Source organism: Apteryx mantelli, chromosome 2 (genome assembly GCF_036417845.1).
Source record: "Apteryx mantelli isolate bAptMan1 chromosome 2, bAptMan1.hap1, whole genome shotgun sequence".
In the NCBI taxonomy this organism is placed as follows: domain Eukaryota; kingdom Metazoa; phylum Chordata; class Aves; order Apterygiformes; family Apterygidae; genus Apteryx; species Apteryx mantelli.
Window position 1 is genome coordinate 101,460,766 of NC_089979.1, and position 23,922 is coordinate 101,484,687.

At 40.0% G+C, this 23,922-nt stretch overlaps 1 protein-coding gene across 4 annotated transcripts in view; it reads right to left on the reverse strand.

Annotated features, from left to right (window-relative positions):
• RPRD1A (regulation of nuclear pre-mRNA domain containing 1A) overlaps window positions 1-15,582 on the reverse strand; it is a 46,195-nt gene extending 30,613 nt beyond the window's left edge. The window contains exons 1-6 of one of the 4 annotated variants that reach the window (XR_001294072.2): window positions 14,893-15,579; window positions 4,150-4,279; window positions 3,304-3,410; window positions 3,127-3,221; window positions 2,031-2,157; window positions 1,757-1,932 (exon numbers count right to left, since the gene is read on the reverse strand). Coding sequence is in view for 3 of the 4 variants with exons in the window: in XM_013952786.2 (XP_013808240.1) it covers window positions 1,757-1,932; window positions 2,031-2,157; window positions 3,127-3,221; window positions 3,304-3,410; window positions 4,150-4,279; window positions 14,893-15,043 (786 nt within the window). In the remaining variant the exon portion in view is untranslated. Of the gene's footprint in view, window positions 1-1,756; window positions 1,933-2,030; window positions 2,158-3,126; window positions 3,222-3,303; window positions 3,411-4,149; window positions 4,280-14,892 lie in introns of all 4 variants that reach the window. The other 3 variants (XM_013952786.2, XM_013952785.2, XM_013952787.2) reach the window with 3 other exon arrangements.
• Window positions 15,583-23,922: the final 8,340 nt, after the last annotated feature.

Consider the following 23,922-nt stretch of genomic DNA (forward strand, 5'->3'; position numbering starts at 1 on the left):
GCAGCCCCTGGACCATGACAGCCTGGGAATTAGCAATTCCCTTCTCTTACAGAGAACTCTCTGGTCTACTAATAAAGAGAAATTAAACTGTTTTGTTTGAGTCAAAAAACAAGTGTAATCTATTCACAGCTGCACTCTGCTTATAAATTCTGATGCATCAAGCTCTTCAGTTTCATGAAGGTATAAATCTGTCTGAAGGATTAAGTCACTACGTTTTGATCAATTCACTATCCCAATGGTCTACTATATCTAAACAGGTTGTAATTGCAGATGAGACACTTCTGTTTCTTTGCGGAAGGTTATTAAGACAATCAGTCCCACACCAGTACTGTGGGAACCTCTGTCCTTCAAACACATCACAGGCTCACACACATAGGGAAGGCACAGCAGGTGACTAGAAGCTTAAAGCTTCTTGTTCATTCATCTTTCAAGTTACATTGTGTTATTGGATCAGTTGCTTGTGCAGTCATCACTACACTGTGCAGTATCTATCTTAACTGAAGTTGGCAGAAATCCTTCCCTCAGATGAACATAAACACAAACTTTGCAGGAAGAACCTTCATCAATCACTTTTCTGCAAGGCACAGAGCAAAGGAAGCAAGTCAGGAAATAAGAGTAGTCCAGGAATGATGTAATCGAGCTGACTGATCTCTTCAGATACATTGTGAACAGTATTTTCCTGCACGAAGACACTAAAAAACCTGAATGCAAGGTATGAAGTTATAAAAGGGTGAAGAAACAGGAGTGAAGAAACAGGAGTGAAGAAAGTTTTCATGATAGGCCTGTGCAACCTGAAAAGGAATTCATTTGTGCACGATGCAAGAACTACATGCACATGCTGCAGTTACAGTCCACTACAACTGTACAGCCACCTTCCCTTGCAAGAAGATGCAGCTTCAATTCTCTTCCTGCAATATGCAAGATAGTGCTGGTACTCATGTCTCAAAGCTGAGACAAGGGACTTGGCAAGCAACACATGAAATTAAGGACTTATTTAGGATAGGTGGGATGTTCACCTGGAGGTTTGACAGTATTATGAGGTAGGAAAGGAAAACAGATGACTAGCAATAGCAAAGAATGGAGTAACTCAATGGATCATTCGTTCATATTGACCTGTTCACCCTGCATTCCTCTCATTAATGATCTGCCCTATCCTACAAGTCTCAGTGCCAAAAATACTGCTAGCCTACTGTGTTAGAGGCTGAAGCACCTAGAACTTTACATTTTATTTATTTTATTGGGTTTAACAGAAGCTTGAATCAGATTAAAAGTTATGCTGAAACCAGTTATTAAATTCTTAAAGTGGCTTCAAAAACCCAGGTCTTCACCAGCAATGAGAGCCCTTTTCACAAAAAAGGATACTATTAAGCCAAATAGCACATAATTAAGACATCAATGAATAAATCGGCAGAAAAAATTTTGCTGCATGGAGAATTAAGTTTGTGCCATTCACAGTAAGACTTCCTAACTACACTGGTCAAATTAAGTCTCTCTATATAATGAAGACTGAACATGTAAAAAATAGAAAGACAAATACTGAAGTGATTACACCTGTAATACTACCTAATGTTGAGCTGTTTTAATAGTTAGAGAATACCAAAACCACAGAATCCCTGTTAATAATGTGCTGGAAGCAAAGACCTAAGAGTGGTGATTAAATATTTACCTTTGGAGAGAAAATTTGTTTAAGCAAACTAAAAACATTTGCAAGATCAAGCTTTAGTGAAGAATGGACTAAAACAAAAATGTTACGCACTTCCAGCTTATGTTCTTTCTCTGCAAGGAATTCTTTTTGACATCGCAGAAAGTCTGATAACATTCGAGTTAGCTGTTTTCTATCATCTATTTCAGCTGCCAGCCTGCCATTGTAATCCGCCAGCAACATACATGCATCATCTACCATTTTGGAAAGTTGTTCTCCAGATTCCTTATCTAAAAGGCAAGCAGAGAAAAACAGGTAAAGCAAGATTTCATTATATGCGTCTAAGTTCTCATACCAGCATTTCAGTTATCGGATCCCCAAACCTCACCTGTTATTCTGTCTAACAGTGACACATCTTGGACCTCTACAGGCAAAGAAGCTATCCTCTGATGAACTGCTGCATCCCCAGAGGCAGCATTTTCTAGTTCCTGTAATGCTCTAATAAGATCTGTTGTCTGAAAAAAGCATGCAAGATTGAGAGCTAGTTTATATAAATAAAACCTAATACAAAACAATACTTCATAGAAAGCTTACAGAACACAGTTTGATGGTATTTTTTAAAATTATTTACAATATCAGCATAACAACAACATTCTGTCTTCTCTCAGATTGAAAAAAATAGAAAATCAAGCCATTAATTCTCAGCACAACATTGCAGTCTTCTTAGTTTTAAATGTCATCTTCCTAAAACAGATTTATATTTAAATTCTTGCCCCAGGACTAGTTAACCTTGTATTTTTGATACTGATTATTTTACAGTACCTTTCATTTTACTATATACTTTAAAAATAATTAACTTCCCTGTAGTTTTGCCTACCAGCTCCAATCTGTAACAAAGTATTTCAAAATGAAGTTTCAGGAGGCAAAGTGAACAGATTTTGTTCAAAACACTTTAGTGGATTACACCTTGCAAAGGCATATTAGATAATGAGAATTTTATATTTCAATTTTTTTTTAAAAACTACACACTGTTCCAAAGCCCACAGTTCCCTTACACTGCCCAAACATCACTGTAATGTTAAGCTGCCTTTTCACAGAAGAATGAAGATTCCCAGCATGAGGTGCCTTCAGGAAACAATGATGTAACCAGTAGGATCCATCTCACCTTGCAATAAGGTTGTTGGGATAGGGAAAAGCATAGCAGTCTCTCCTTATGAAGCTAATTAGGTCATGAAGTACAACTAAGCACAGCACTGGGGAAATTTTACATCCTATCAGGGAATACTAGAATCACTTGGACCCGAGATAGGGGTGTAGTCACCTTCACTGCAATTTTCTAGATGTTGAGCACTGAACCAGCCCATACGAAATCTCATTAGAGAGAGGGAGAAAAAAAAAAGCAAAGAGTATTAAAAAATAAGAGCAAATGAAATATTGTATACCAAACTATATGCCATTACAGAATTTTATAAAAATGCTTTTACCTGTGGAGGATCAGTGGGAGAACTTCGAGGTGAACAGTTATTTTCATCAACTTTTATCTGTTCATAAGTACGCTTCCTGACCTTTCTGTCTCCATCTAAATTGAAAGAAACTGAGGAGTCAAGGAAACAACATTTCAAACAAGAGACTGAATCTTCAGGCACACACAAAATACTTACACAAAGCTTGCCTAAGTTGTTCTAATACATCATTTTCATAAACAGACCTTTCTTCCCAGATAGAGAGTACTCTGCCAAGGTGTTTCTTACAACTCTCATCAGACTCACTGTTACAAGGAAAAAAGCAAAATCAGCACTAGGTCAAAGCACAACACAATCATAACTGCAACAGTGATTACCCTTCACACAAAGATCTTAGCATACTTTACCAATACCAAAGAATCAAAAGTTCAATAGCCTCACAAAATAACAAAACCACATTTTACAGAAAAGTAAACAAAGATCAGTCCAAGATGTCCCAGCAAATACATCAAAAAAGACCCAATGCCCAATCTCTCTCCCTTCTTGTTTGTTCAACCTGTAAATCAATCTGTCTGTACCCCTATTATGCAAGCACTGTAAATAGATTTCCCTTAATACAAGACTTTAGAGCTGTAAAGCACTATTTAAAAATAATTGTTTTGAGACTAACATTCTACTCCTGCAATGAGATGGATGGCTGCTAGGGGAAAAAAAATATCATGCAACACCAGTAATAAGAAATACCAAGTTGTAGCTCATGAATGTAAACTGAAAAAAAAAAAGTCATGATTTAAGGCATAGCTAACTGCTTTCTAAAGCAAAAGGGACTCAGTGCAGACAAATTTATTACATACCTTCATCTAACAGCATTCAAACTACTCAAGATCTAAAGAACTCAGAATAAATTAACAAGACTTCAAGTACAGAATTAGCACATAAGGACTAGCTGGGCCAGAAGAGATGAACCAAGGAATTCTCTAAAAAGTTTTTTTCCCCCTTCAAATACAGTATGAAGGACACTGCACATGGCATAGTTTACTGTACCTTGAAACATGCTTAAAAGCCTCCACTATTACTGGAGCAAAATCTTTTGTAAATTCTGGTCCTTTCCTTTTGCTGTTCTGTATGACATCATTGGCCAAGTACAGGAACGTTAGCTTCCTATTTGACTTTGCTAATAAAAAGAAAGTGATAAAAAAATCCAAAATAATTAGAAGCTTATTCCTCCAATAAACACCAAGTTTTTTCTTATGCTAAATGCAAAGACCAGATTAAATGCATTTTTCCTAATCTCATGAATGCTTACAACATTAGGTATTTGGGCGTACAGGTATTTGGGCGTACAGGTATTTGGGCGTACAGGTATTTGGGCGTACAGGTATTTGGGCGTACAGGTATTTGTCTATATAAAACACTCAATTCACAAAGAGTTCAGCCACACTTGGTCTTTTCTGTTGCAACTCTTGGCTCAGATTCTTCCACTTTCATAATATAACCCAAGTTTCTTCCACCACCAAAAGTGAACCGAAGAAAACATAATTTTCTACCTGCCAAAGTATTCTTCAGCCTCCAACTATTTTCATGTGTTTTCCAGAGCCTGATTTGATTTATCTATCAGCTGCCTTCATGGATTTCTTCCAAGTACCTCCGCTTCCCTTTCAACCTTAATAAAATTCTTACACCCAAAGCCCTCCGGCAAGGAGTTTTACAGGTCCACTACCACTCATATGAAGAAACACCTCCTTTTGATTCGAATGTCACTCTCCTACCCTTATATAACTACCCCTCATTCTTGTGCTTGAACAGACTGAACAGTCAAACCCTACTCAACCCCTGCAACTCACTTGTAGACATCTATGATACTCCCCCGCCTTGCCTCCTAATCACCAAAACATTTATGTGCCTGAAGCTGTAACCTCAAGGCAATGTTTTCAAAAATCGCTTTGACTGCTATGGTACATCTCTTTTCCAAGCATCTTAAGCATTTTACCCCAATCCCATTAACTTACAATAGAACACAAGCTTCCAACTTTACATTACTTTCAAAAAACATATTCCTTGTTCCTTAATTCTCCCTACTCATCTATTTTCATTTTGCCACACTTCATCTAATCTTCATTAGTCAACAGGTTTCTCAGAGCTGCAGCTCTTACTGTATCAAATATAATTTTGTATTATCAGAAGAATCCTCAACTTCTGTTACCCTCCCCCTGACACACACACACACACTATCTTGGTATGTACAATCTCACTTCACAAAAAAGTTTCTCTTGAGACAAAAGATTTAGTATTTTCTGTCCTTTCAAGGAAAGCAGCACTGTGGTAAAGCCAATCTAGCACTCTCTTTTAAACTTCAATTCAGTTCCTAACATGATTTAATTTCCTCTCCAACCTCTCAAATGTGCAGCAGAACCATCCTCACAAAAACAAAACTTCAATGTTAAGATACTTTCAGTCCAAGGAAAGGTTTCTGAGTATAAATTTTGCGCTACAGAAAGACCCCTCTGAAAAATTTCTGCTTGAGATATTAAATGCCCATTCTCTTGGACAGACACACCCAGGAAGTTCAAAGGTTTGGATTAAGTGAAAAGATGCTCTATTAATAGCAAAAATATATGAATCTTAGAATAAAGATAAACTAATAAGCGGCAAAAAAGAACTAGATTGGAACTGCTGGACAAAGTATATCTAATAAAGTTTTCCTCCAATCAGTCAAGCCACTACATGAACAAACCCAGGAAGTTGATTTATTCAGGTCAAAATCTGACCTGATCATCTGGTTTAGTTATGCTTCAACATCCTGAAATTAGAATTTGTATAAGCTAAAAATAAAACGTAGATTTTATCTATGCTAGACAACTTCTATGTTAGAGTGACTGAAAACATGGCAACATCCATATGTTCCAGGTAATTCAGAGTTCTAGTACACAGAAAGCCTTGAATTTAAGATCCCTGCAATTCAAAGAGGCGATCTTAGAAAACACAGGTTGTTTCATGCCTGTACCAAAATTAAGGGGCTATTACTAAAGCCACCCCCACCCCCCTTTCTCCCCCAAATTTCTTAAATAAACCCAGAGTTAGGGCTCCAAACCTAACTAGGCACACAGTTCTCCATACTACACCCTCTGGGTTGCATGCATCTTAGGTTCTCATTTGTCCATTTCACAGGAAAAAAAGCCATGTTTTAGTCCTCAATGATGACAGGTCTTAACTTTCTTGCAGGTAACCAAATCACCCGAAACCAGAACGACAGCAGATGTATACACTGTCATGGAGTCAGATGATGTTGATTCTCAAAGCCTACTCTGTCTCTCACTATAGTAGAGAGATCGATATCATGTTTGGAGAAGGGATGCTAAAATCCAGAAAGTCACTTTCAAGCTTGTTTAATATTATCTTTTTAGCTTCCTTCTACTACTCAATGAAAATAAAGCTACATTTAATGGAAAGAGGGGAAAAAACCTCAACACACTGTTAAACTACCAAAGGCTTTGGTCCGAAATTTAATATTCTATCTTTATGTCCACAGAGAAAGTTGTGAACCAAAATTTCATTTCTGCTGCTGTAAGAATGTTTTGCACAAAATTCCAAAGTTAAAAATTATGCCTACTCTCAGAAAGTGTTCTTTCACATCACATATCTTCAGGAGTTACATACTAGTTACTGTAGCTCTGCCTTGCATGCAAGACTTCAGTGATAAAGAAACTTTAGCAACTGAGGTTGACAACTGAGTTGAAAAACCCCAATTTGTTGCTATTATGTCTGCAAATTAACTACTGAAGTTTGACATACAAAATTAAATCCCAGACTGGATCTGTTCTGAAATTTGTTCAAAGCATATCTCTTCAGCAGTAGTGACACTAACTTTTCAGCTCTGGGCTTTGATATACCTCAGAACACTGAGATGGATCAATCAATAAGACTATTTAAACAGCAACAGAAAAGTGTCCTCAGTGCTTGGCAAGGCTAGTAAAGAAAAGCTGTTATTGTCAAAAGAAAATGAAAGAAAACAAGTATGATCTTCGGTTAAGGAAGGATCTGAAAGGCACACACCACCAGTGTACAGTGTTAGGAGCTAGCCCACAGTATCATTGCTACACTAGCACTACAGCTGTGCACACAAACCTCAGAATGTATCCATGTTGAACAGACTCATGCTTTCAGAAGTTCTGCACAGCGCTCACAACATTCTTCTGCTTGTTTCAGTTAAATTTCCCATTTACCCAGCTCCACAGTCAAAGCTCCCAGAAGCACTGAATTCTGAAATATTTTAAGAGGTCAAACGTGCTGGCTGTGACAGGAGCCATTTTAAGCGGATTCATCTTAATAGCATCCATGATGAGACTAACTGCTTAATAGCATCCACAAGGAGACCATTTTTGGCATCTGCCAACTGAAAACAAATGTGTTCAAAAAACCCCACAATCTGACACATTTAAATGACAAGGACTACTCTGCAGGTATTCATGGTATTTCACCTGCAACTAGTGTAATCAGGTATCTACTGCAGAAACTTAGCACATTCATCAACTCTTAGCTTTTGGCAATCTACACCTTTCAGGAATGTGTATTTGTTAATCTGGCCAGAGCATTCCTGATTTTCTTCCAGTCCAACAGAGATACCCTGCCATTGTATGTAGGAGTCCTGTACAGGAGAACTGTAACTCCCAAGAACCACCACTTTAGTGCAAGCAAGTCTGGGAAGCACTTCACCAGGTAAGGCAGTAAGCATGTCATTTTCACTGATGTTAACTCTGGCAAAGTCAGTGTAATCACCCATATTTGTCTCTTCCAGGTTTAGCCATTTACAAAGCTTTACTGCCTGGCATTAGAAACTGAGCTCCCACTAGGATTGCTAGAAACATGTCCATGTATTTCATGCTGTTCAACACCTCTTTCCTAGGGAAAGGAGAGATTTGTTATCCTAGACATACAGGAGAAAACTACCAAAAAAAAAAAAAAAAAAAGCAAGCAAAAGGGATTTCATTTGCATCCCACTGCAAGTGAATAGACTTGTTGACCCAACTGAAAACATAACTCAGGTTTTAACCATCTACAGGCCAGCTCTGCTATGCCAAATGACCTTGAAGGAAAATATAATTTAATAAGAGGTTTAGAGAAAATGGGTATCAGTAGGTTAAAAACCCTCATCAGTGAACAGCACTAAGCAGCAAAATGCCAGCAGACAACTGCTTACTAGGTTTCAGAGCAAACCCTCTCCGTATTTTCTAGTTTACTTTTTACTAAAGTGCTCTAATCTGGACTCAGAGTTTTGGCCTAATCATTTCAGAGTACGTTAGTCTACATACATGCAACAGTATAAAGGTAACAGCACTTCTCCCCCAAACCCCTGCAACGTTTCCTATGTCATAACATGCTCATAACTTTGCATGAGAAGTTTCATGCCATCTTCATATACACCTGGCGAGCTTTCAAACTTTCCATTACACAAGACCCAACTTGTTTTTTTTCTAAGTCAAGCAGCACTGAAACTTGACTGCAAGATCATTGTCCCCTCACACTGAGGACCAAACTGAGTTTTTATACAATTTAAGTGCAGCATTTCTGGAGACATGACTTAAAAGCATATCTTAAAGAAGAACTTGAGAAGCTAGCACCAGAATAGGTGATTCAAAGAAGATAACCCATAAAAGGCACATTGTGCAACAAGCATTTAAAAAACTGAAAATTCATTACCTTTCTGTTATGAAAGGTTAGGCCAAGCACTCAGTACTGCCCCAGTCACCTAACTTTCCTAGTGAAATTCACCAAGGTTTGAGAACTGCTGTGTTTGTTTTTGAAAGAGGGGAAATCAGCAGAGCACAAAAGAGTTGAACATAAACCAAGGAAACCTTTCCAATACAATTATTCTGCACAAGCTTCCCACAGCACTTAGGGCATCCGGAAGCAGCTAAACACACAAACTAAACCAATTCCTTTCCTCGCCTGGCACAATGCAAGATGGTTACCAATCAACAACAACAGGTTTAAGTTCAGTGATTTTTCTTATCTTATGTATTCAAAACCAGAATGACAAGAGTCAGACAGGTACTGGCACCAGGACACTAACAGCACAACCATAAAAGCATATTGATTCATACACCCTGCACTCTTTCAACACTATCAGCAAAGCACTGCACAAGAAAGGTTGGATTACATATCCAAAGGCAACTATTTCAAGTGAAAGCCTCTTATAAATGCCAATCTGTTGCCCACAATGACACATCATTTTGTAAAGAATATATAGTGAATATATTTTTTTTAAAATCCAGTTCAACAACTAACATTTACCTGAAGTTTTGTCCACTTGTTTTTGATTTCTGAACCTTTTTCCAAACGGAAGAAGCTTCACACAGATAAGCAGGAAGGTACCGCAGGCACCTCCATCTTAAGTATCTTATTGACCTTCTCAAGAAAATCTGCTAGCCAGTGAAATCAGTAAGCCATAGTTTTGTTTCTTTTAAGTACAAGATGAACAAAACCCATTTATTCACTCAAGTCTAGCACATTAACCAATGGCACTATGCCACCACTAAGTAAAGTAACCTTATGATCACTAAAAGATTTCTTTTCATGGCAGAAAAAAAAAAAAAAAAAAACACACAGTGCTCGAAGGCTGCCAATTGAATATCAGTATTTCAGATGTAGCACAACTTTCAAATGCGGTCTCAATCTTGTCAGGCCTACTCAATTTGCCGATTAAGATTCTCTAACTTCCATTTTTTGGCAGCACTGAACAACTGTCACAACATCCCCAATCTTTCATTTCAGAAAAATATATTGCATCAATGTCAACAGCCAAAATGAGTGAGGACCTAAATACTAGAGTATGTCCAAGCAGCAGAAGTTGAGGACAAAAAGAAAAAAAAATACACATAGGCAAAAATACTTATTTCTTACACCACTGAATCACTTCAGCACTGAAAATCAGACATAGCAAACTGGAAAAGCAGATAAAATGGCAGAGCCAAGTGCTAAAAATATGTCCTTCTGTACCAATGCAGATGTACTCATACAATTCTTGCTGTCTTAAAAGTAGATATACAATGGCTCTGCTAACCTGGGCAAACTTCACAGGAAAGAATCCATGACACTGGGGTTGACAAAGCCAAAATAAAGAGATCAGGTCATTAAGGGGGTTTCAGCATCAGTTTTGGAGACTAACTAATCTATGAGGTGCTGAGGAACAGATCAGACACATGAATCTGAAATTAAGCTCAAAGATACCACATGATAGAATTGTTAAGAAGTCAGTAGGATATAAATATCAATAACCAGTGACATAACCAGACCTGAAAAAGCTAACAAAAAGGCTGACAGGAAAGGAAGGTATTATATGCAACTAACTGGAGCTTGAAACAAAAAGCCCTCTACTACTGTCCTTGGAAGTTAAACACTTGATGAAGCTTCTGCAATTTAAAATTTATTCAAAGAACAGAAGGCATCCTACCAAACTATTTTGTAAAGAACAATATTTAATGCAGTACAGTTAGGATCACATGAAGCATACTGAACAAGCACTCACCCTTGAAGGCTGATGCTTTGAATTACAGAACTGAAGTTTTCACCTAAAGACTAGGGTTGCAAAGAATTCTGAAACCAGGGAGCAGGAAACAGATGCAACAGAATATACCTGATTTGCAAGTACCAAAAAAATAGTCAGCCTCCATCTCAGAAGAGAGACTCTGAAAGAGGGTTCCCTAAGGGCTTTTTTCCCACGGCCACTCAGCGACTGCAGGCTTACACAACAAAATTGCATGTGTAATGCAATATTTTGTTAGAATAACCCTTGTAAGACAATCCCTTTATGCACATGCAGCATTAAATGGTTTTAAAAAGGGGCCTACCAGTTGCATCTTGGGAATGACTGATGTATTCCCATTATACTTGATTAACTACTACTACTACTTAATTACTAAGCTTACTTGGCAAGTAAGTAATTTTGAGTGTTGCATTTCATACATCTGAAATCTAGCTGAAGCAGGATCATTTTCCCCAGTGTACACTTTTCAAGCCTTTACAGATTCTCCCTAGCCTCCACTTAAAAGGCGTCTGTAAAATAAGTAGAATATTATCACAAAATTTAAGTCTCACAAGGTACTTCGAAGTTAAAGTTGCCATATCCTAAATAGCAAAGAAAAAACCCACACTTTTCTAGAATAAAAATCCAACTGTATGACATTTTCTAGTATCAGTAGTGTGTTTACTATAAATGAAGTACTGAAAGAGTTGTCTCCCCACCAACTATTTATTCTATAAATCAACTGTGAAATTCAGAAGCATGCAGTCCCATGATCAACGTAAGCCACTGTTAACACAGGCTACTGCCTAAAGGGGTGATACTGTGCTCACAGTCTTTATGCCAGCACCACCTTTGCATCAGGAAACTCATGGAGTTAAAAGCTAATTATTGCTTTTGTCAGATTTTCAGCTGCAGCACTACACAAGGTAATGTCAGCAAAAGAAGCCACAGAAATATTTAACCAACAGCAGAGGGGAGAAGAAGCTGTTTTGCTCACAGCATAGGCCTCTGTTTATACTTCAAAACAGGAGAAACCTTTATTTTTTGTTTTGTTACAGTTGTCATTTAAAGTTAAAGGCATTCTGAAAGATCACTGAACAAAAGATCACTGAACTACAGAATCAATTCCCCATTAATCATGGTCATAGATACTTGATACCCTGCATAACAGGAAAAAAAGCATACACTAAAACATGGAGTGACACCTGACTGGCTTTGCACTGGTGCAGAACCAGGATTATTTAATAGCTCAGGCTATTAGCTGCTCTGTCACAGCTCCACTCAAGTGGCATAGTTAATCCATACATTTTTAATTAGCAAATATTCAAGGTCAGTTATGCCTCTAGACTCAGTCTCTTGAAACATACAGCATGCAACTCCTTATCATAATTTCTTTTACAGTCAGTAATTTGATAAAGACATCCTTTTTTAACATATTGTTGCGAGGGTTACTAAGAGTCTCTTGACAATCCAGAGTAATCAGTACTTTTGCTAAAGTGTCAATTCTAGAATACATTATAGTAGCTTTCCTCCAACTTTTGACAATTTCTAAGAATGACCCTATGAATGCTAAAAGCCAGTATTTTAAAGAAGAACTTCAAACAACAGTTAAAGCAGTATTAGGAAAACATACATGTATATGCCTTCAGTAATTACAGTTGCATCAACTCTTTCAATAAACTATCAGCAACACAAGAATTCAGCAAGACAAATCCAATGTTACATAACTCCTCTCAGTTATGGCAAAGACATGAAAGTTTTACCTATTCTGAGTTTGTGTTTAAGTACAAGAATGCACCAAGTGAAACAATGAAAGCCCAGCTATGGAACAACCGTAGATTAAGGTATAAAGATCTGATGATTTGTAAAGATGCTCTGAGACCTGAACACTGCCAATAATCCAAGTAAACAAGAGTAGACTAAGATTTTAGGTTGCCCAACAAGCTATATGCACATTTGAAGTGCTGCCTCTTCACCTCTGCTCCATGATATAGAGACATTAACTATTCCAGAAAGGAAAGAAACAGAAACAAACCTTTAGGAGCAAAAGAAGTGATCTTAACCCTGTTTCATAGCTATCTAAAGTCACCTCAAGAAGAGTCCATGCAACTTGATCTAAACACAAAAAGGGTCTTTTACCAAAACTAAAAGCATCCAGAAAAATTTAGTCTCACACTATATTGTGTTCAACTCAGTCAGCTATGCAATATTTTAGCCAAATCTTCCACAAGTCTGAAAGGGGAAGGGCAGAAAGGAGGTTTGGAGAAAGGGAGCAACAATAAAAAGGTGATACAATCAAGGGATATAAAATTTAGAAAGGCAAGGTTCAATTTCCAGTTCCAGGACAGCACTGCCTCAGTGAAAGCTGAGAGAAAGCAAAGCCTACCCATCAGTTCTTGAGAAAGGCTTTATCCTTGCCTCCCAATGCCCCCTCCAAACATTCAGCCCATGTTTCCAATATTTCATTTCTTCAATTACTCAAATAGCACAACAGGAAAATTATGCTAATACTGAAATTCTAAGAACTGAACACTGATGTTTTTATTATGAACTGGTATTGTGTATGTTAATCAGGACAACCAAATCACTGGCTGAACACCAATCATTGAGAACACTGAAAATCTGAAGTTGTTTATTTAGAGACCCAGGAACATGAAGTGTTTCATATGCAGATGGAAGACCCATTCATTTGCTGTCAGAACAAGAAAAAAAAATCTTGCAACAAACATATAGTGAAATATTTTTATTTAGTCTTATGAAATAAACCATCAAATCTACATTTCTTTAGATAACAGATTCAAATAATTCAATTTACATATTAAAATATTCTGTGATGTGTCATTCCTTTTTTAAAGGGAAAAAACCCTCAGACTTGAAAATTCAAAAGATAGCATTTCATACAAATATATTTTAAATAAAAATACAGTACTCATGAATATCTACAGAGTTTGAGAACCTGCTTCCATAGTATACTGTAAAGTTTTGTACTGTTTCATATTCAAGATTTTTGTTCTACGATGGTTCAAACTTTTTTCTATGAAGCTATGCCCTCTAACCAAGAAGTAATTATGATGCAGCCCTGCACTCTCTTAGCACACCAATATACACACCATTTTTTCAGGTCAAATTTTCCTCTTATTTGCTTGAAACTAAGGGAGTGGTTTCTCTTTCATGGATTCTTTAATGACTTAGCTTCATTTTTCCTCTCTACTTGAAAACCTAGCCCTCTGCTTCTGCCATTAAAGTATTATTGGGGGTAGAAAGGTAGCTATTGGAAGGCAGTAACATTTTCTAGACCATGCTAGAGCTCTAGGAAGTGGGAGGTTTTGTTTGTTTGTTTTTGTTTGGGTTTGTTTGTTTTTTTTTTTCCTTCAAGATGAGTCAACTCAAAATCTAGTTACTTTCCAGGAAGGTCAAGTAAAGTTTCACATGCTATCTCTGCCTTTCACTCCCTAAACCACTTTTTACAGTTGCAAGTTCTTTCCTGTTAAAAGGAAAGCCACACAGAAATCTAAGTCCATACATTCAACAACATCAAATACTGAATACACCTAAAGAAACAAACTCATCTGTATTGTGCTAACATCAGTATTAGCCCACTTGCAAAAACAGGAAGAGAACACTTTGGACATATTAATCACTCATCCCCTGAGGTATTCCCATCTTCAGCTGCTCCACGAAAATAACTGCTGGTATAAGTGGGCAAAGCCACCATGTCAGCCAACACAGACCGTTTTAGAGCAAACATCGTTGCAGATAACGAGAGATAATGCATGAAAATGGTTAAGTTACAAGTACGTTAACTAACATTATTATAACAAGAAGCCCTATACCCCGCGCTCGCCGCCTTCTTTCCCTTTTGCCCTCTCTCCTTCCTGCCGCTGACAAGAGAGACAAGTCAACACGAAAAGCAGCATCCTCAGAAGCATCTCTGGGAGGGAGGAGGGAAGAAGAAAGAGGGGAGCCAGGGGAGGGTAGAAAGAAGAGGAAGGAGAAACATCTCCCAACCCTCCAGTCATCAAGAAATCGGGGCTTGTTACTTGCATGGGTAGCTCCGCTCCGCCCAGGCACCGCAGTGGGCCCGCCCCCCTTCCCCGTCTCGGCAAACCACGCACACCTCCCCGGGCAGGCACACCCGCGACGGCGGCCCCCCGCCCCCCTCACCCGCAGCCCGGCCAGACGCTACCTCCTCTACCCCCGCCGTCCCCGGGGAAGGCCCCACCCGCACCCGCAGGCGGGAAAGGGCCCCGCGGCGGCAGCCTCACCTTTGCGCAGCTCCCGCTCCCACACGCTGACGATGAGCGCCGAGTGCTTGCGGTGGTGGATGAGCCAGAGGCTCAGCGTCTGCACGCTCTGCTGCGAGTTGCTGAGCTCCGACAGCTTCCGCTCCAGCGCCGCCTCCGAGAAGGCCGACATGCCGGGCCGCCGCCGCCCCCGCGGTCCGGCCGCGCTCAGGCCCCGCCGCTCCGCCCCAGCAGGGGAGGAGCCCGGCGCTCCCCGGCCCTTCCCTTCCCGCCTCGCCGGCCGCCACTTCCGCGCGCCCCGGCAGCCCGCCGCGAACAAAATGGCGACGGCCGCCGACCCTGCCGGAGGCCTGTCGGACTCCGCCCCTCTTCCTCCGCTCCTCACTTCCGGCAGTGGGGCGGCGGGGGGAGGGGCTTTGATAGGTTCCCGCTTTTTGTGCGCGCACCGCCCTCGCGCGTGCCCGGACCGACCGACCCTTGGGCGTCGGGTGTGCCGGGGGTTGGGTCCAGCGTGTCTCAGTAGCCAGACCAGGAGCGGGGGAGCTCGCTTATGTCTTTCCTTCAGTCTTTTGCCCCGATCAACCTCTTCTTTCTCTCTCTCTTTTTTAAATTCCAGGCTTTGTCATTATCCTGTGGCAGAGTTCCACAATTTAGTGATGGATTATGTGCTGAAGTGTATCCTCCTACTTGTTTCAAACCTGTTCCCTTAAAGCTTTGATGGATGCCCCCTAGTTCTGCTGTTGTGGGAATAGTGAATAAAAATTGTTCCCTGCTCACGTGTTTTTTGTGGTGTTCACTGTTTTAGAGACTTCATGTTGTACTGTCTTCAGTATTTTCTTTTTCATTTTGAAGAATCCAAATCTATTTAGTACATGCCTGTGTGGAAGAAAGTCTATACTGCTGAGCATGTGTAGCTTTCTTAGTCTTACTCATTCTCTTCTAAAAATGTCTCACATCACATCTTATTTAAACATTACTGAGTAACTGACATTTTCAGAGAACTATGAACTTCAGCTGTAAAAGATTTGTCCTGAATCCTACTTCTGGGTGGTTAATCATTATAACTTCAGACAATGTCTTTCACAGATACTGTTTTAATATTTCTATAAAATTATATATGTATCAGTTAGAAAAATATGCTTATACTTTACTTTGGGGCATCCTGATAATGTTTTAAATATTTGCCCTTAAAACAGAGTGTTCTTGTAACCATTTACACATGCAGTTGCTTCTTACTAAACAGCAACAAGTTAGTTGTGAAAAAATCTGTAAAATGTCTTTAAAAACTAATTTTTTTCCCTATTTTATGTCTGACATTCAGAGAAGATGGCCCAGATGATAATCATGAGCATTCTTTTCAGGGAATTTTCCTCATACTGGTTCTTAGTGAAATCTGATTCATTTAAAAAACATAAAACCTTGGGGGTGTTACATGTTTTCATGTGAGTTCTATCCACAAAATGGTCTGTGGCATGGATGATTTTGGATGATTTCTGGCAGAAGAATTTAAGCAAAGAGCTGCACAAATCTTTGAGAAGTCTCATTTTCTATAAATTCACTGCATTTTGGTAATCATGAATGAAAAAGAATTTGTAGTACCTTGCTATTTTTGCTAGGTACAGCAGAGGACACTATTGGCACTATGTAGAACTGGCCACTGAAGTAAAATTAAGATAGAGCTAACGCAGATGCAAGCATTGGAAAAATTAAATATGAATAGTAATTTAGAAATTAACATTCAAATAGTATTTTCCAGAGGTGCACATTCTGAAGTTAAAAGTGGAAATTTTTGTGAGCAGCTATGAAAAAACCCATAGATTTCTCTCACAATATTGGATGAAAAAGGATATGGCAACCAACTGGGCAAAATTTAGACGTTAAAGCAGGGAAGATAAGGAAAAATAACAGGAAGCAGGTAGAGAATTTTGGTAGTAATTACAGTAATGCTTATTAGTGCTTCCTTCATCCCAGATTCTCAAAACATTTTATAAACAAGGATAAATCCTCTGAGATAGGTATTCTGTTTATTCTGCAAATTGAATATATTTGAACACTGAGAGACTAAGTGATTATTACATATTATACAGCAAAACTGGGATTTCACTCCCCTTATAAATCTTTATAGTACATTTTAAATTTTTAATCATAAATGTTTACATCAATAACCTAATTCTAAAAGCTATGCTCATCCAGTCAGGGAATGGAAGTTTTCTATGAAACTTATTCGAAATCAGCTTACAGTTATGCCAGGGTCACAAAAACCTGCCCTTGAGTGTGTTAGTGTACTGCTGGAGAAGCCGAGCAGTCCCTTACAGGAGCAGCAGTCATCAATATCACCAGCTCTTCCAGTCTCCTACCAGAAGGTGTAACAAGTTCACTTCTGCAGGCCCTACATTCTTCTTGGCTCTCTGTCCCAGCTCTGTCTTTCTGCTTCTCCCCTTTTTTCCCATGGAAGGGATGACTTGACACACCTTATGCCTCTGGCCTTCAAATGTTACTCAGAATATTACTTTGCATATACTTTGGGCTGCTCTGTTCACCTTAGTTCCCAGATTGTCTTTTAAATAATCCAAGCATCCTTTGGTCAAGATTTCATTCTTAGTACAATTTAGCTGATCCAAATTGGTTTATGCAAAAAATTACAGTCTTCTTTCAGTAGATTTAAGTATCATCACTGAGCCCTGGTGAAACTTGTCATTGTCCGTACTCCAGTGTTCACATAGACAGCTTTAATATGAATTGATTGCTAAAGTTCTACAGAACAGCACTCTTAACTACCAAATCCAAGAGGTATATGCCATTTTAAAAGAGTAAATACCACCTGATTACTTCTTTGCTTTTCACAAAGCCTAAGTATCTTATTTCATGGTTTGTTGAACATGAACATGAACATCTCTTAGTTTCTGAGTCACTTTTAACTTTGATTGCTTCCTTCAGGGCACTCCACTCTGGTATTCTCCCCCAAACAGCTGTCACCTTTATAAGTCACTTCCTCTTGGAAGCCCAGAGATAAAATTGGGTGATTTATTTATCCTTAGGAATATTCTCTGCTTCACTGGACTTATTTAGGAAGCCTTACTTTAATTCAGTACATAGAGCAGTAAAACAATCTCTGCATATACTGGTTTACTAGACATTGCTCATCAGCCATATATGATCTGAGATGATATGGACGCAAATTCAACACTTCCCTGTTCTGTGTGGTGACTCCCTGTCATAGACTGAAATCAGCTTTTGGATCAGAACAGTAGATCTTGCTCTGTATGGGGCTTGCTACTTTTGCCATTTTCTACCTTTGTTTTGTAGCTTTTCTCAAATATTATCCTACCCTGGAGGTTCAATAGTATTCAGGGATGCAAGAGGTTTCTCTAGTCTTGTTTCCTGCATGAGAATTTGTGTTAATTGACATACCAGTTGCTGCCTGGATCTCAGAAATACAGCAGTTTTTATTATTCCAAGTGTCCAGACTGTCCACAGTCTCTAACAAATTTCGATATAACAGTTTCTGAGGTTTCACACTTCATATTTTTCCATTACAGTATTCTTGTGTATCTAACAACCCGTTTCTCACATGTTCTTACTTGCATATCCAGTAAGGACATGAAAAATGGACAAACAGAAAAAGAAGCCCCAAATGATTCTTGTCTGAGAGATGGTAATTCATCTGGGTAATTTTTTGATAAAGCCCAATTTTTACTGGCAATCAAGGGGGCATATCTAAGGCAAAAATTAAAATTTGGGATTAGTGCTAAGGCCTGTAGGCAGAGAATAAAGGAAAGCTTAAATGAAAGGAAGAAGTCCACTGAAGTCACTTACACAAGCTGTGTACTGGAGCCAAAAACCTAGGGGTGAATAATGGCTCTTTTATATGAATTCCCACCACTAAGCACTTCACTTTTTAATGTAATTCGTTAAAGGCAGAAATTATATGCTACTTACAAAATTAACAACAGCCACTTACTGAGCTATGTATATATGATCCAGCAAAGGACTCCCATATTTATTGCAGAAAGATAGATTGCACAGTCTGGAAAAGTCTCGCTAGCATTTAGTCCTTTCTGTGATTTCTTTGGCCCTCTGTGGTGGAGATGTAAGGATGTTTTTTTAAATCATTCCCTTTTTCAGGCATTCAGCCAGAACAGCTATGTACATCCAGCTTCTTCATCACTACACTTTGAAGTGAAGTCTTACTACATAAACATACACTATGATTAATATATGGATGCAATCAAATCTCAGTTTTCCTTAGTAGAGGTAGTGCTGTAACTAGGCAAGAAAGCGTTCCAGGGTATGTATTAACTCAGGTGTGCAGAAGAGCATGAAATATTAATCTGAGTAATTTTAAACATCTGAGCAATATACTAATGGGTCATTAATATGTGCCCTAGAGTGTGTATAGCTCTTAGTCCTAGCGTAAAAGTAATAAAGCACATTCCTAACAACAATGTTGTCTTTGTAATGAAAAGGAAAACTGTAATGGATTGATGTACTATGTGGAGAATCTTTGAAATTTTGGAAAATGGCAGTTTAAACTTGACTTTAAATCAAAGTAAATGGACTGATTCACCTTTGTGATCCAACAGAGGACACTGTGTCCCAGAGAACATTCACCTCTAGGAAGGAGGTGCTGTATTTTCTTAATTGTATGCTCGCCTCACTCTTTTGGAGGTGATGGCTGCCAGAATACTGTGCTGTACTGACATGAGCATAGACAGAAGATTGAGGGAGTGCTTATTCACCTTTACTCAGTGCTCATTAAACCACATCGGGAATACTGCATTCAGTTTTTGTCTCCCCTAGTACAGGAAAAGGGGTTGTAGACTTAAGCAAGTCCAGCAGAAGGCCACCAAGATGGTCAGAGAGTTGGAGCACATGACCTGTGAAGAGAGACTGAGGGAACTGGGCTTGTTTAGCTTGGAGAAGTGAAGGCTTCGAGGTGAGCTAATGGCACCTTTTCAGTAACTACGAGGAGGTAGCTGAGAAAATGAAGACAGGCTATTTACAGATGTACTTGATGAGGGGATGACAGACAATGGTCATAAAATAAACAGGGGAGGTTCCAACTTGATGTAAAGAAAAAATTTTTCACCACAGGGAAAGTCAGGCAGTGGAACAAGTTTCCCAGAGAGGTTGTGCAGTCTCCATCCTTGGAGATTTTCAAGACTTGACTGGATAAAGCCCTGGGCAGCCTTGTCTGACCTCATAGGTGATTCTGCTTTCAGCAGGAAGTTGGGACTAGAGACCTCTGGAGGCCCCTTCCAGCCTGAATCATTCTGTGCTTCTCTGATGGAGTAGTGCTCTGCGCGATGTGTGTATACTATTCACATTTGCTGAGCCAAATAATAGGAGTTCGAGTACAAATCCATGCTGTAGGATTAGGTTGTTATGGCTTGTGCCAGTTGCATCCACATGGCACAATAGGTTCTCCAGCTCTGCAGCATTACTCTCCTGTCACACAGAGCACCTCAGAAGAATTTGCGCATCACTGTGATCTTTCACTACTCACTGTAAATAAGGGTCATGTCTGTCTTAGCTGGTTCCACAGCATGCAGCTTGCTGATAAGGCCAATGATGATTTGAACAGTAGATAGGAGGCCCACCTGAGAACCGGCTGCATCCTCTGTAATAGATAAAGCTGTATCAGCTGGCAGAGAGCTAACCAGTTTTTCCAGTCTCCACTCTTCCCACCAAGGAGAGAAGACAGACAAGTGGCATCTGGTTTTCCACACTTGAAACACCAATGATGGTACAGAAATTTAGGAGGAAAGGGACGTTTGTAACAAACCTTGCTGTGAGCTGGCAGCCACTTTGTAATTGTAGCAGGCAATCACAAGGGCCCTGATTCTATTGTCCAAGAGGGTATTTGTGACTTTCTGGAGTTGCTTAACCATAAACTCCTACTGATCAATGAGCAGGCAGAGTGGGGTGGAAAAGTTGGCTATTAGGATCATTATTACACAGGTGTGTGGAACCATCAGTCACATCTTCTACATGCTAGTCATCAGTTATGTTGTCAAAAACATCAGTGACTTCAGTAGCCGCAGCTTCCCCAAATGTATGGATGTTTATAGATACAATCCATATATTTTCTGGTGCCCACTAGCTCTCCTCTCTCCTTCACACTTAGAGCATGCCTGAGTATGGCCAGAACAGTAAGTACCTGTTTCAAAGGCATGTTTATTTGCTGGTCTCAGAAATGTTTTTCTGAGCCTGCTTTTTGAGTGAAGGACAATAAATGAAGAGAGGGTATGTAAAAAGGAAGCTGGTGAAGATGATAGGGGTTCTTACATTGCTCTTGCGACATCTTCAGGAGCATGACTTACAAACACAGTAGTTTTGCCAACAGTTAGTGACATGGTGTTCTGCTCTATTTGTTTTGTGTGACATCATTTTGTCACATCTAACTCAAAATATAGAGATGGTGGACAAACGTGCATATGCAGGAGTCAGCTATGAATGCCACGGAAGTGTGTTTCTTGAGACCTCTGGTATCTATAAAGTGGTGACTACGCTTGCTATCATTGACTGGCAGTGGTCAAGGCCATGATATGCTTTGTCACTGGGTGACTCTCCCGTCCTGTCATGACTGGCCACAGGTCTGCAGGACTGCCAGGTCACAATACATGTTTCGCATGTCTACCAAAGTGGGATTCTTGTGTCTCTTGGGAAATGGTGGGCAGGAGGCAGGAACATTTGGACCAGGGGAAAGGTGGGAGGGTGCTGTAGCAATTCTGGGAGACTGTGGCTGTCCAAGGGCATTGTGGCCTGACATAGTCCCTCTTCTGGCTGCCAGAACCTGTATGCTGTGTCATATCTTCACCTGTGGCTTTTTGTCCATGACCAATAGACTTTCCAAACCAAAACACTTGCCAGAGATTTGCTGTTGTCCCATAAAAGAAAATCTGACTGGTCCTGGACAATCCTCTGGGGCCAAGAGTGGGCCACTCTCATTGCTTTTGTTTTAACTTCAGAGGAGGTCTGTTCCTTGCTGTCCTTACATTTTTAAGCCAAGTAATGCGGCCTGGCTCTAACGCTCTCCCTGGTGTTACCCAGCTCTGTGGGGAGTCATGAATTGTCAGTCTGGACAGCCAGTATAATGGTACAAGAGTTAACTAAGAAATAAAAACTACTATTTCACAGCTCATTTCATTGGGCGACACTGAGGGCAGGTCAGCACTGGGGCCAGTGTGAGGGAATGGAAGCTCAAGGCCTACCCAAAGGTCTTTGGAGTACTATAAGCAAGGCAACTCAAGCCAAGCCTGGCTCAGTTACATCTGTATTGCCTGTGAGATCAGGACACGCATGTGAGTCAGCTGCTTCCACCCAAGTCCGAGATTACCCACCTGAGGAGCCAGACAGTAGCACCCCAAAGGTCATCTGAGTGCACATCAGTATGGAGCATGCATGGACAATCAAGGAATCAGGGCTTAATGAGAAGTGAATGATTTAGCCTGACAGCACAGACACAGCCGTAGGAATATTTCTCAGGTGATATAATGTCAGTGCCTTCCACTTGGCAGGCCACATTCCAAAGTTCCATGTACTTTATGAAGCAGAGAATTAACGAACATATTTTTATTGTCAAGATCTATGCTTTCTGTGTTACACTATCAAGAACCTTCAAATTACTGAATCTGTACCTTAGCATAAACAATCTGATGCATTTTATGTTGCAGTGGTAATGTAGATAACAGTATTTTTCTTGGCAACTAGGTGTCACTAGTGGTTTAGAAATGTCAGATATAGTTTCATTCCTATGTTCTTTTTGCTACAACTCATTTATGGTCTGTCAACCTCTCCTTATACACCTCTGAAGAGAGTGTGGAGCTGCCCTTTCTGTAGCTGAAGACTGAAATTGAAGACTGAAATTAGATCCTCCTTTAGCCTTCTCTTCTTCAAGCTAAACAAATGCAGTTCCCTCACCTGTCTTTGTATATTCCCTTAACCATCTTGGTGTCCCATCACAAGACTTCCCCTGTTTGTTGCTCTGTGTACTGAGGAGCTCAAAGCCGGACACAGTCCTCTAGGCATGGTCTCACAAGTGCCAAGCAGAGGGCAAGTATCACTTTCTTTGACTTGCTTGTAGTGCAGTAATATTGCCCAGTTGTCCTCCATTGTCACGTGGGTGCACTGTAAATGTCAGTTCCACTTTCTGCCATCAGGACCCCCAGGTCCTTTTCTGCAGAGCTGCTCCTCAGCCAGTCTGTCTCCAGCTTGTATGGATGCATTGGCTTATTCCCCAACAGATTGAGGGCTCTGCATTTTTCTTTGCTGAACTTCATGAGGTTTCTGGCAGCCTGTTTCTCCAGCCTGTTGAGACCCACCTGAATGACTGCCCTGCCTTCCAATGTATTGACTGCCCCCCATCTCCTACTATGTGGTGTCATCTGCAAACTTGCTGAGGGTGCATTCTGTCTGCTCCCCCAGGTCATTAGTAGACATTAACCAGTATTTGCCCCTGGGGGACACTCCTATTAACTGCCTGTCAGCTGGACTTTGTACTGCTGATCACAAACCTTGGCGTCTGGTAGTCCAACTGTTCTCCCACCACCTAGTAGTCTGTGTCTCCAGTCTAGGTCTTGCCCAGTTCTTACAAAAATACTGTGGGAGACTCTGTTACAGGCCTTCATGTGCCTAGATATGGTTTCCAGGAGGATTTGCTCCATAATCTTCCTGGATACTGAAGTTAGGCTAGTTGGCAGGTAGCTCCCTGGATGCCCCCTACTTGCTGATCTTGAAGGGTTCTCAAACTCTATCCTGTTGTGGTCACCAAGTCGAGATTGTCATTAGCTACCACATCTTTGACCAGTCTTTCTTATTCTTGAGTAAGGAAGCCAGCAGAGCACCTCCCATGGTTGACCCATCCAGCACTTGTGTTAAAGAATCATATCCAGACTCTTCAGAGATTTCCTGGGTTCTTGCGTGCTCCTGTATTGTCCTTTCAGTAGATACCCAGCAATAATAGCACTATATGGTGCTGAAACTCACAAGTGTCATACAATACGTTCTTATTTTCAAGACGTATCAAAGATCACTTAAAAGTTAGAATGC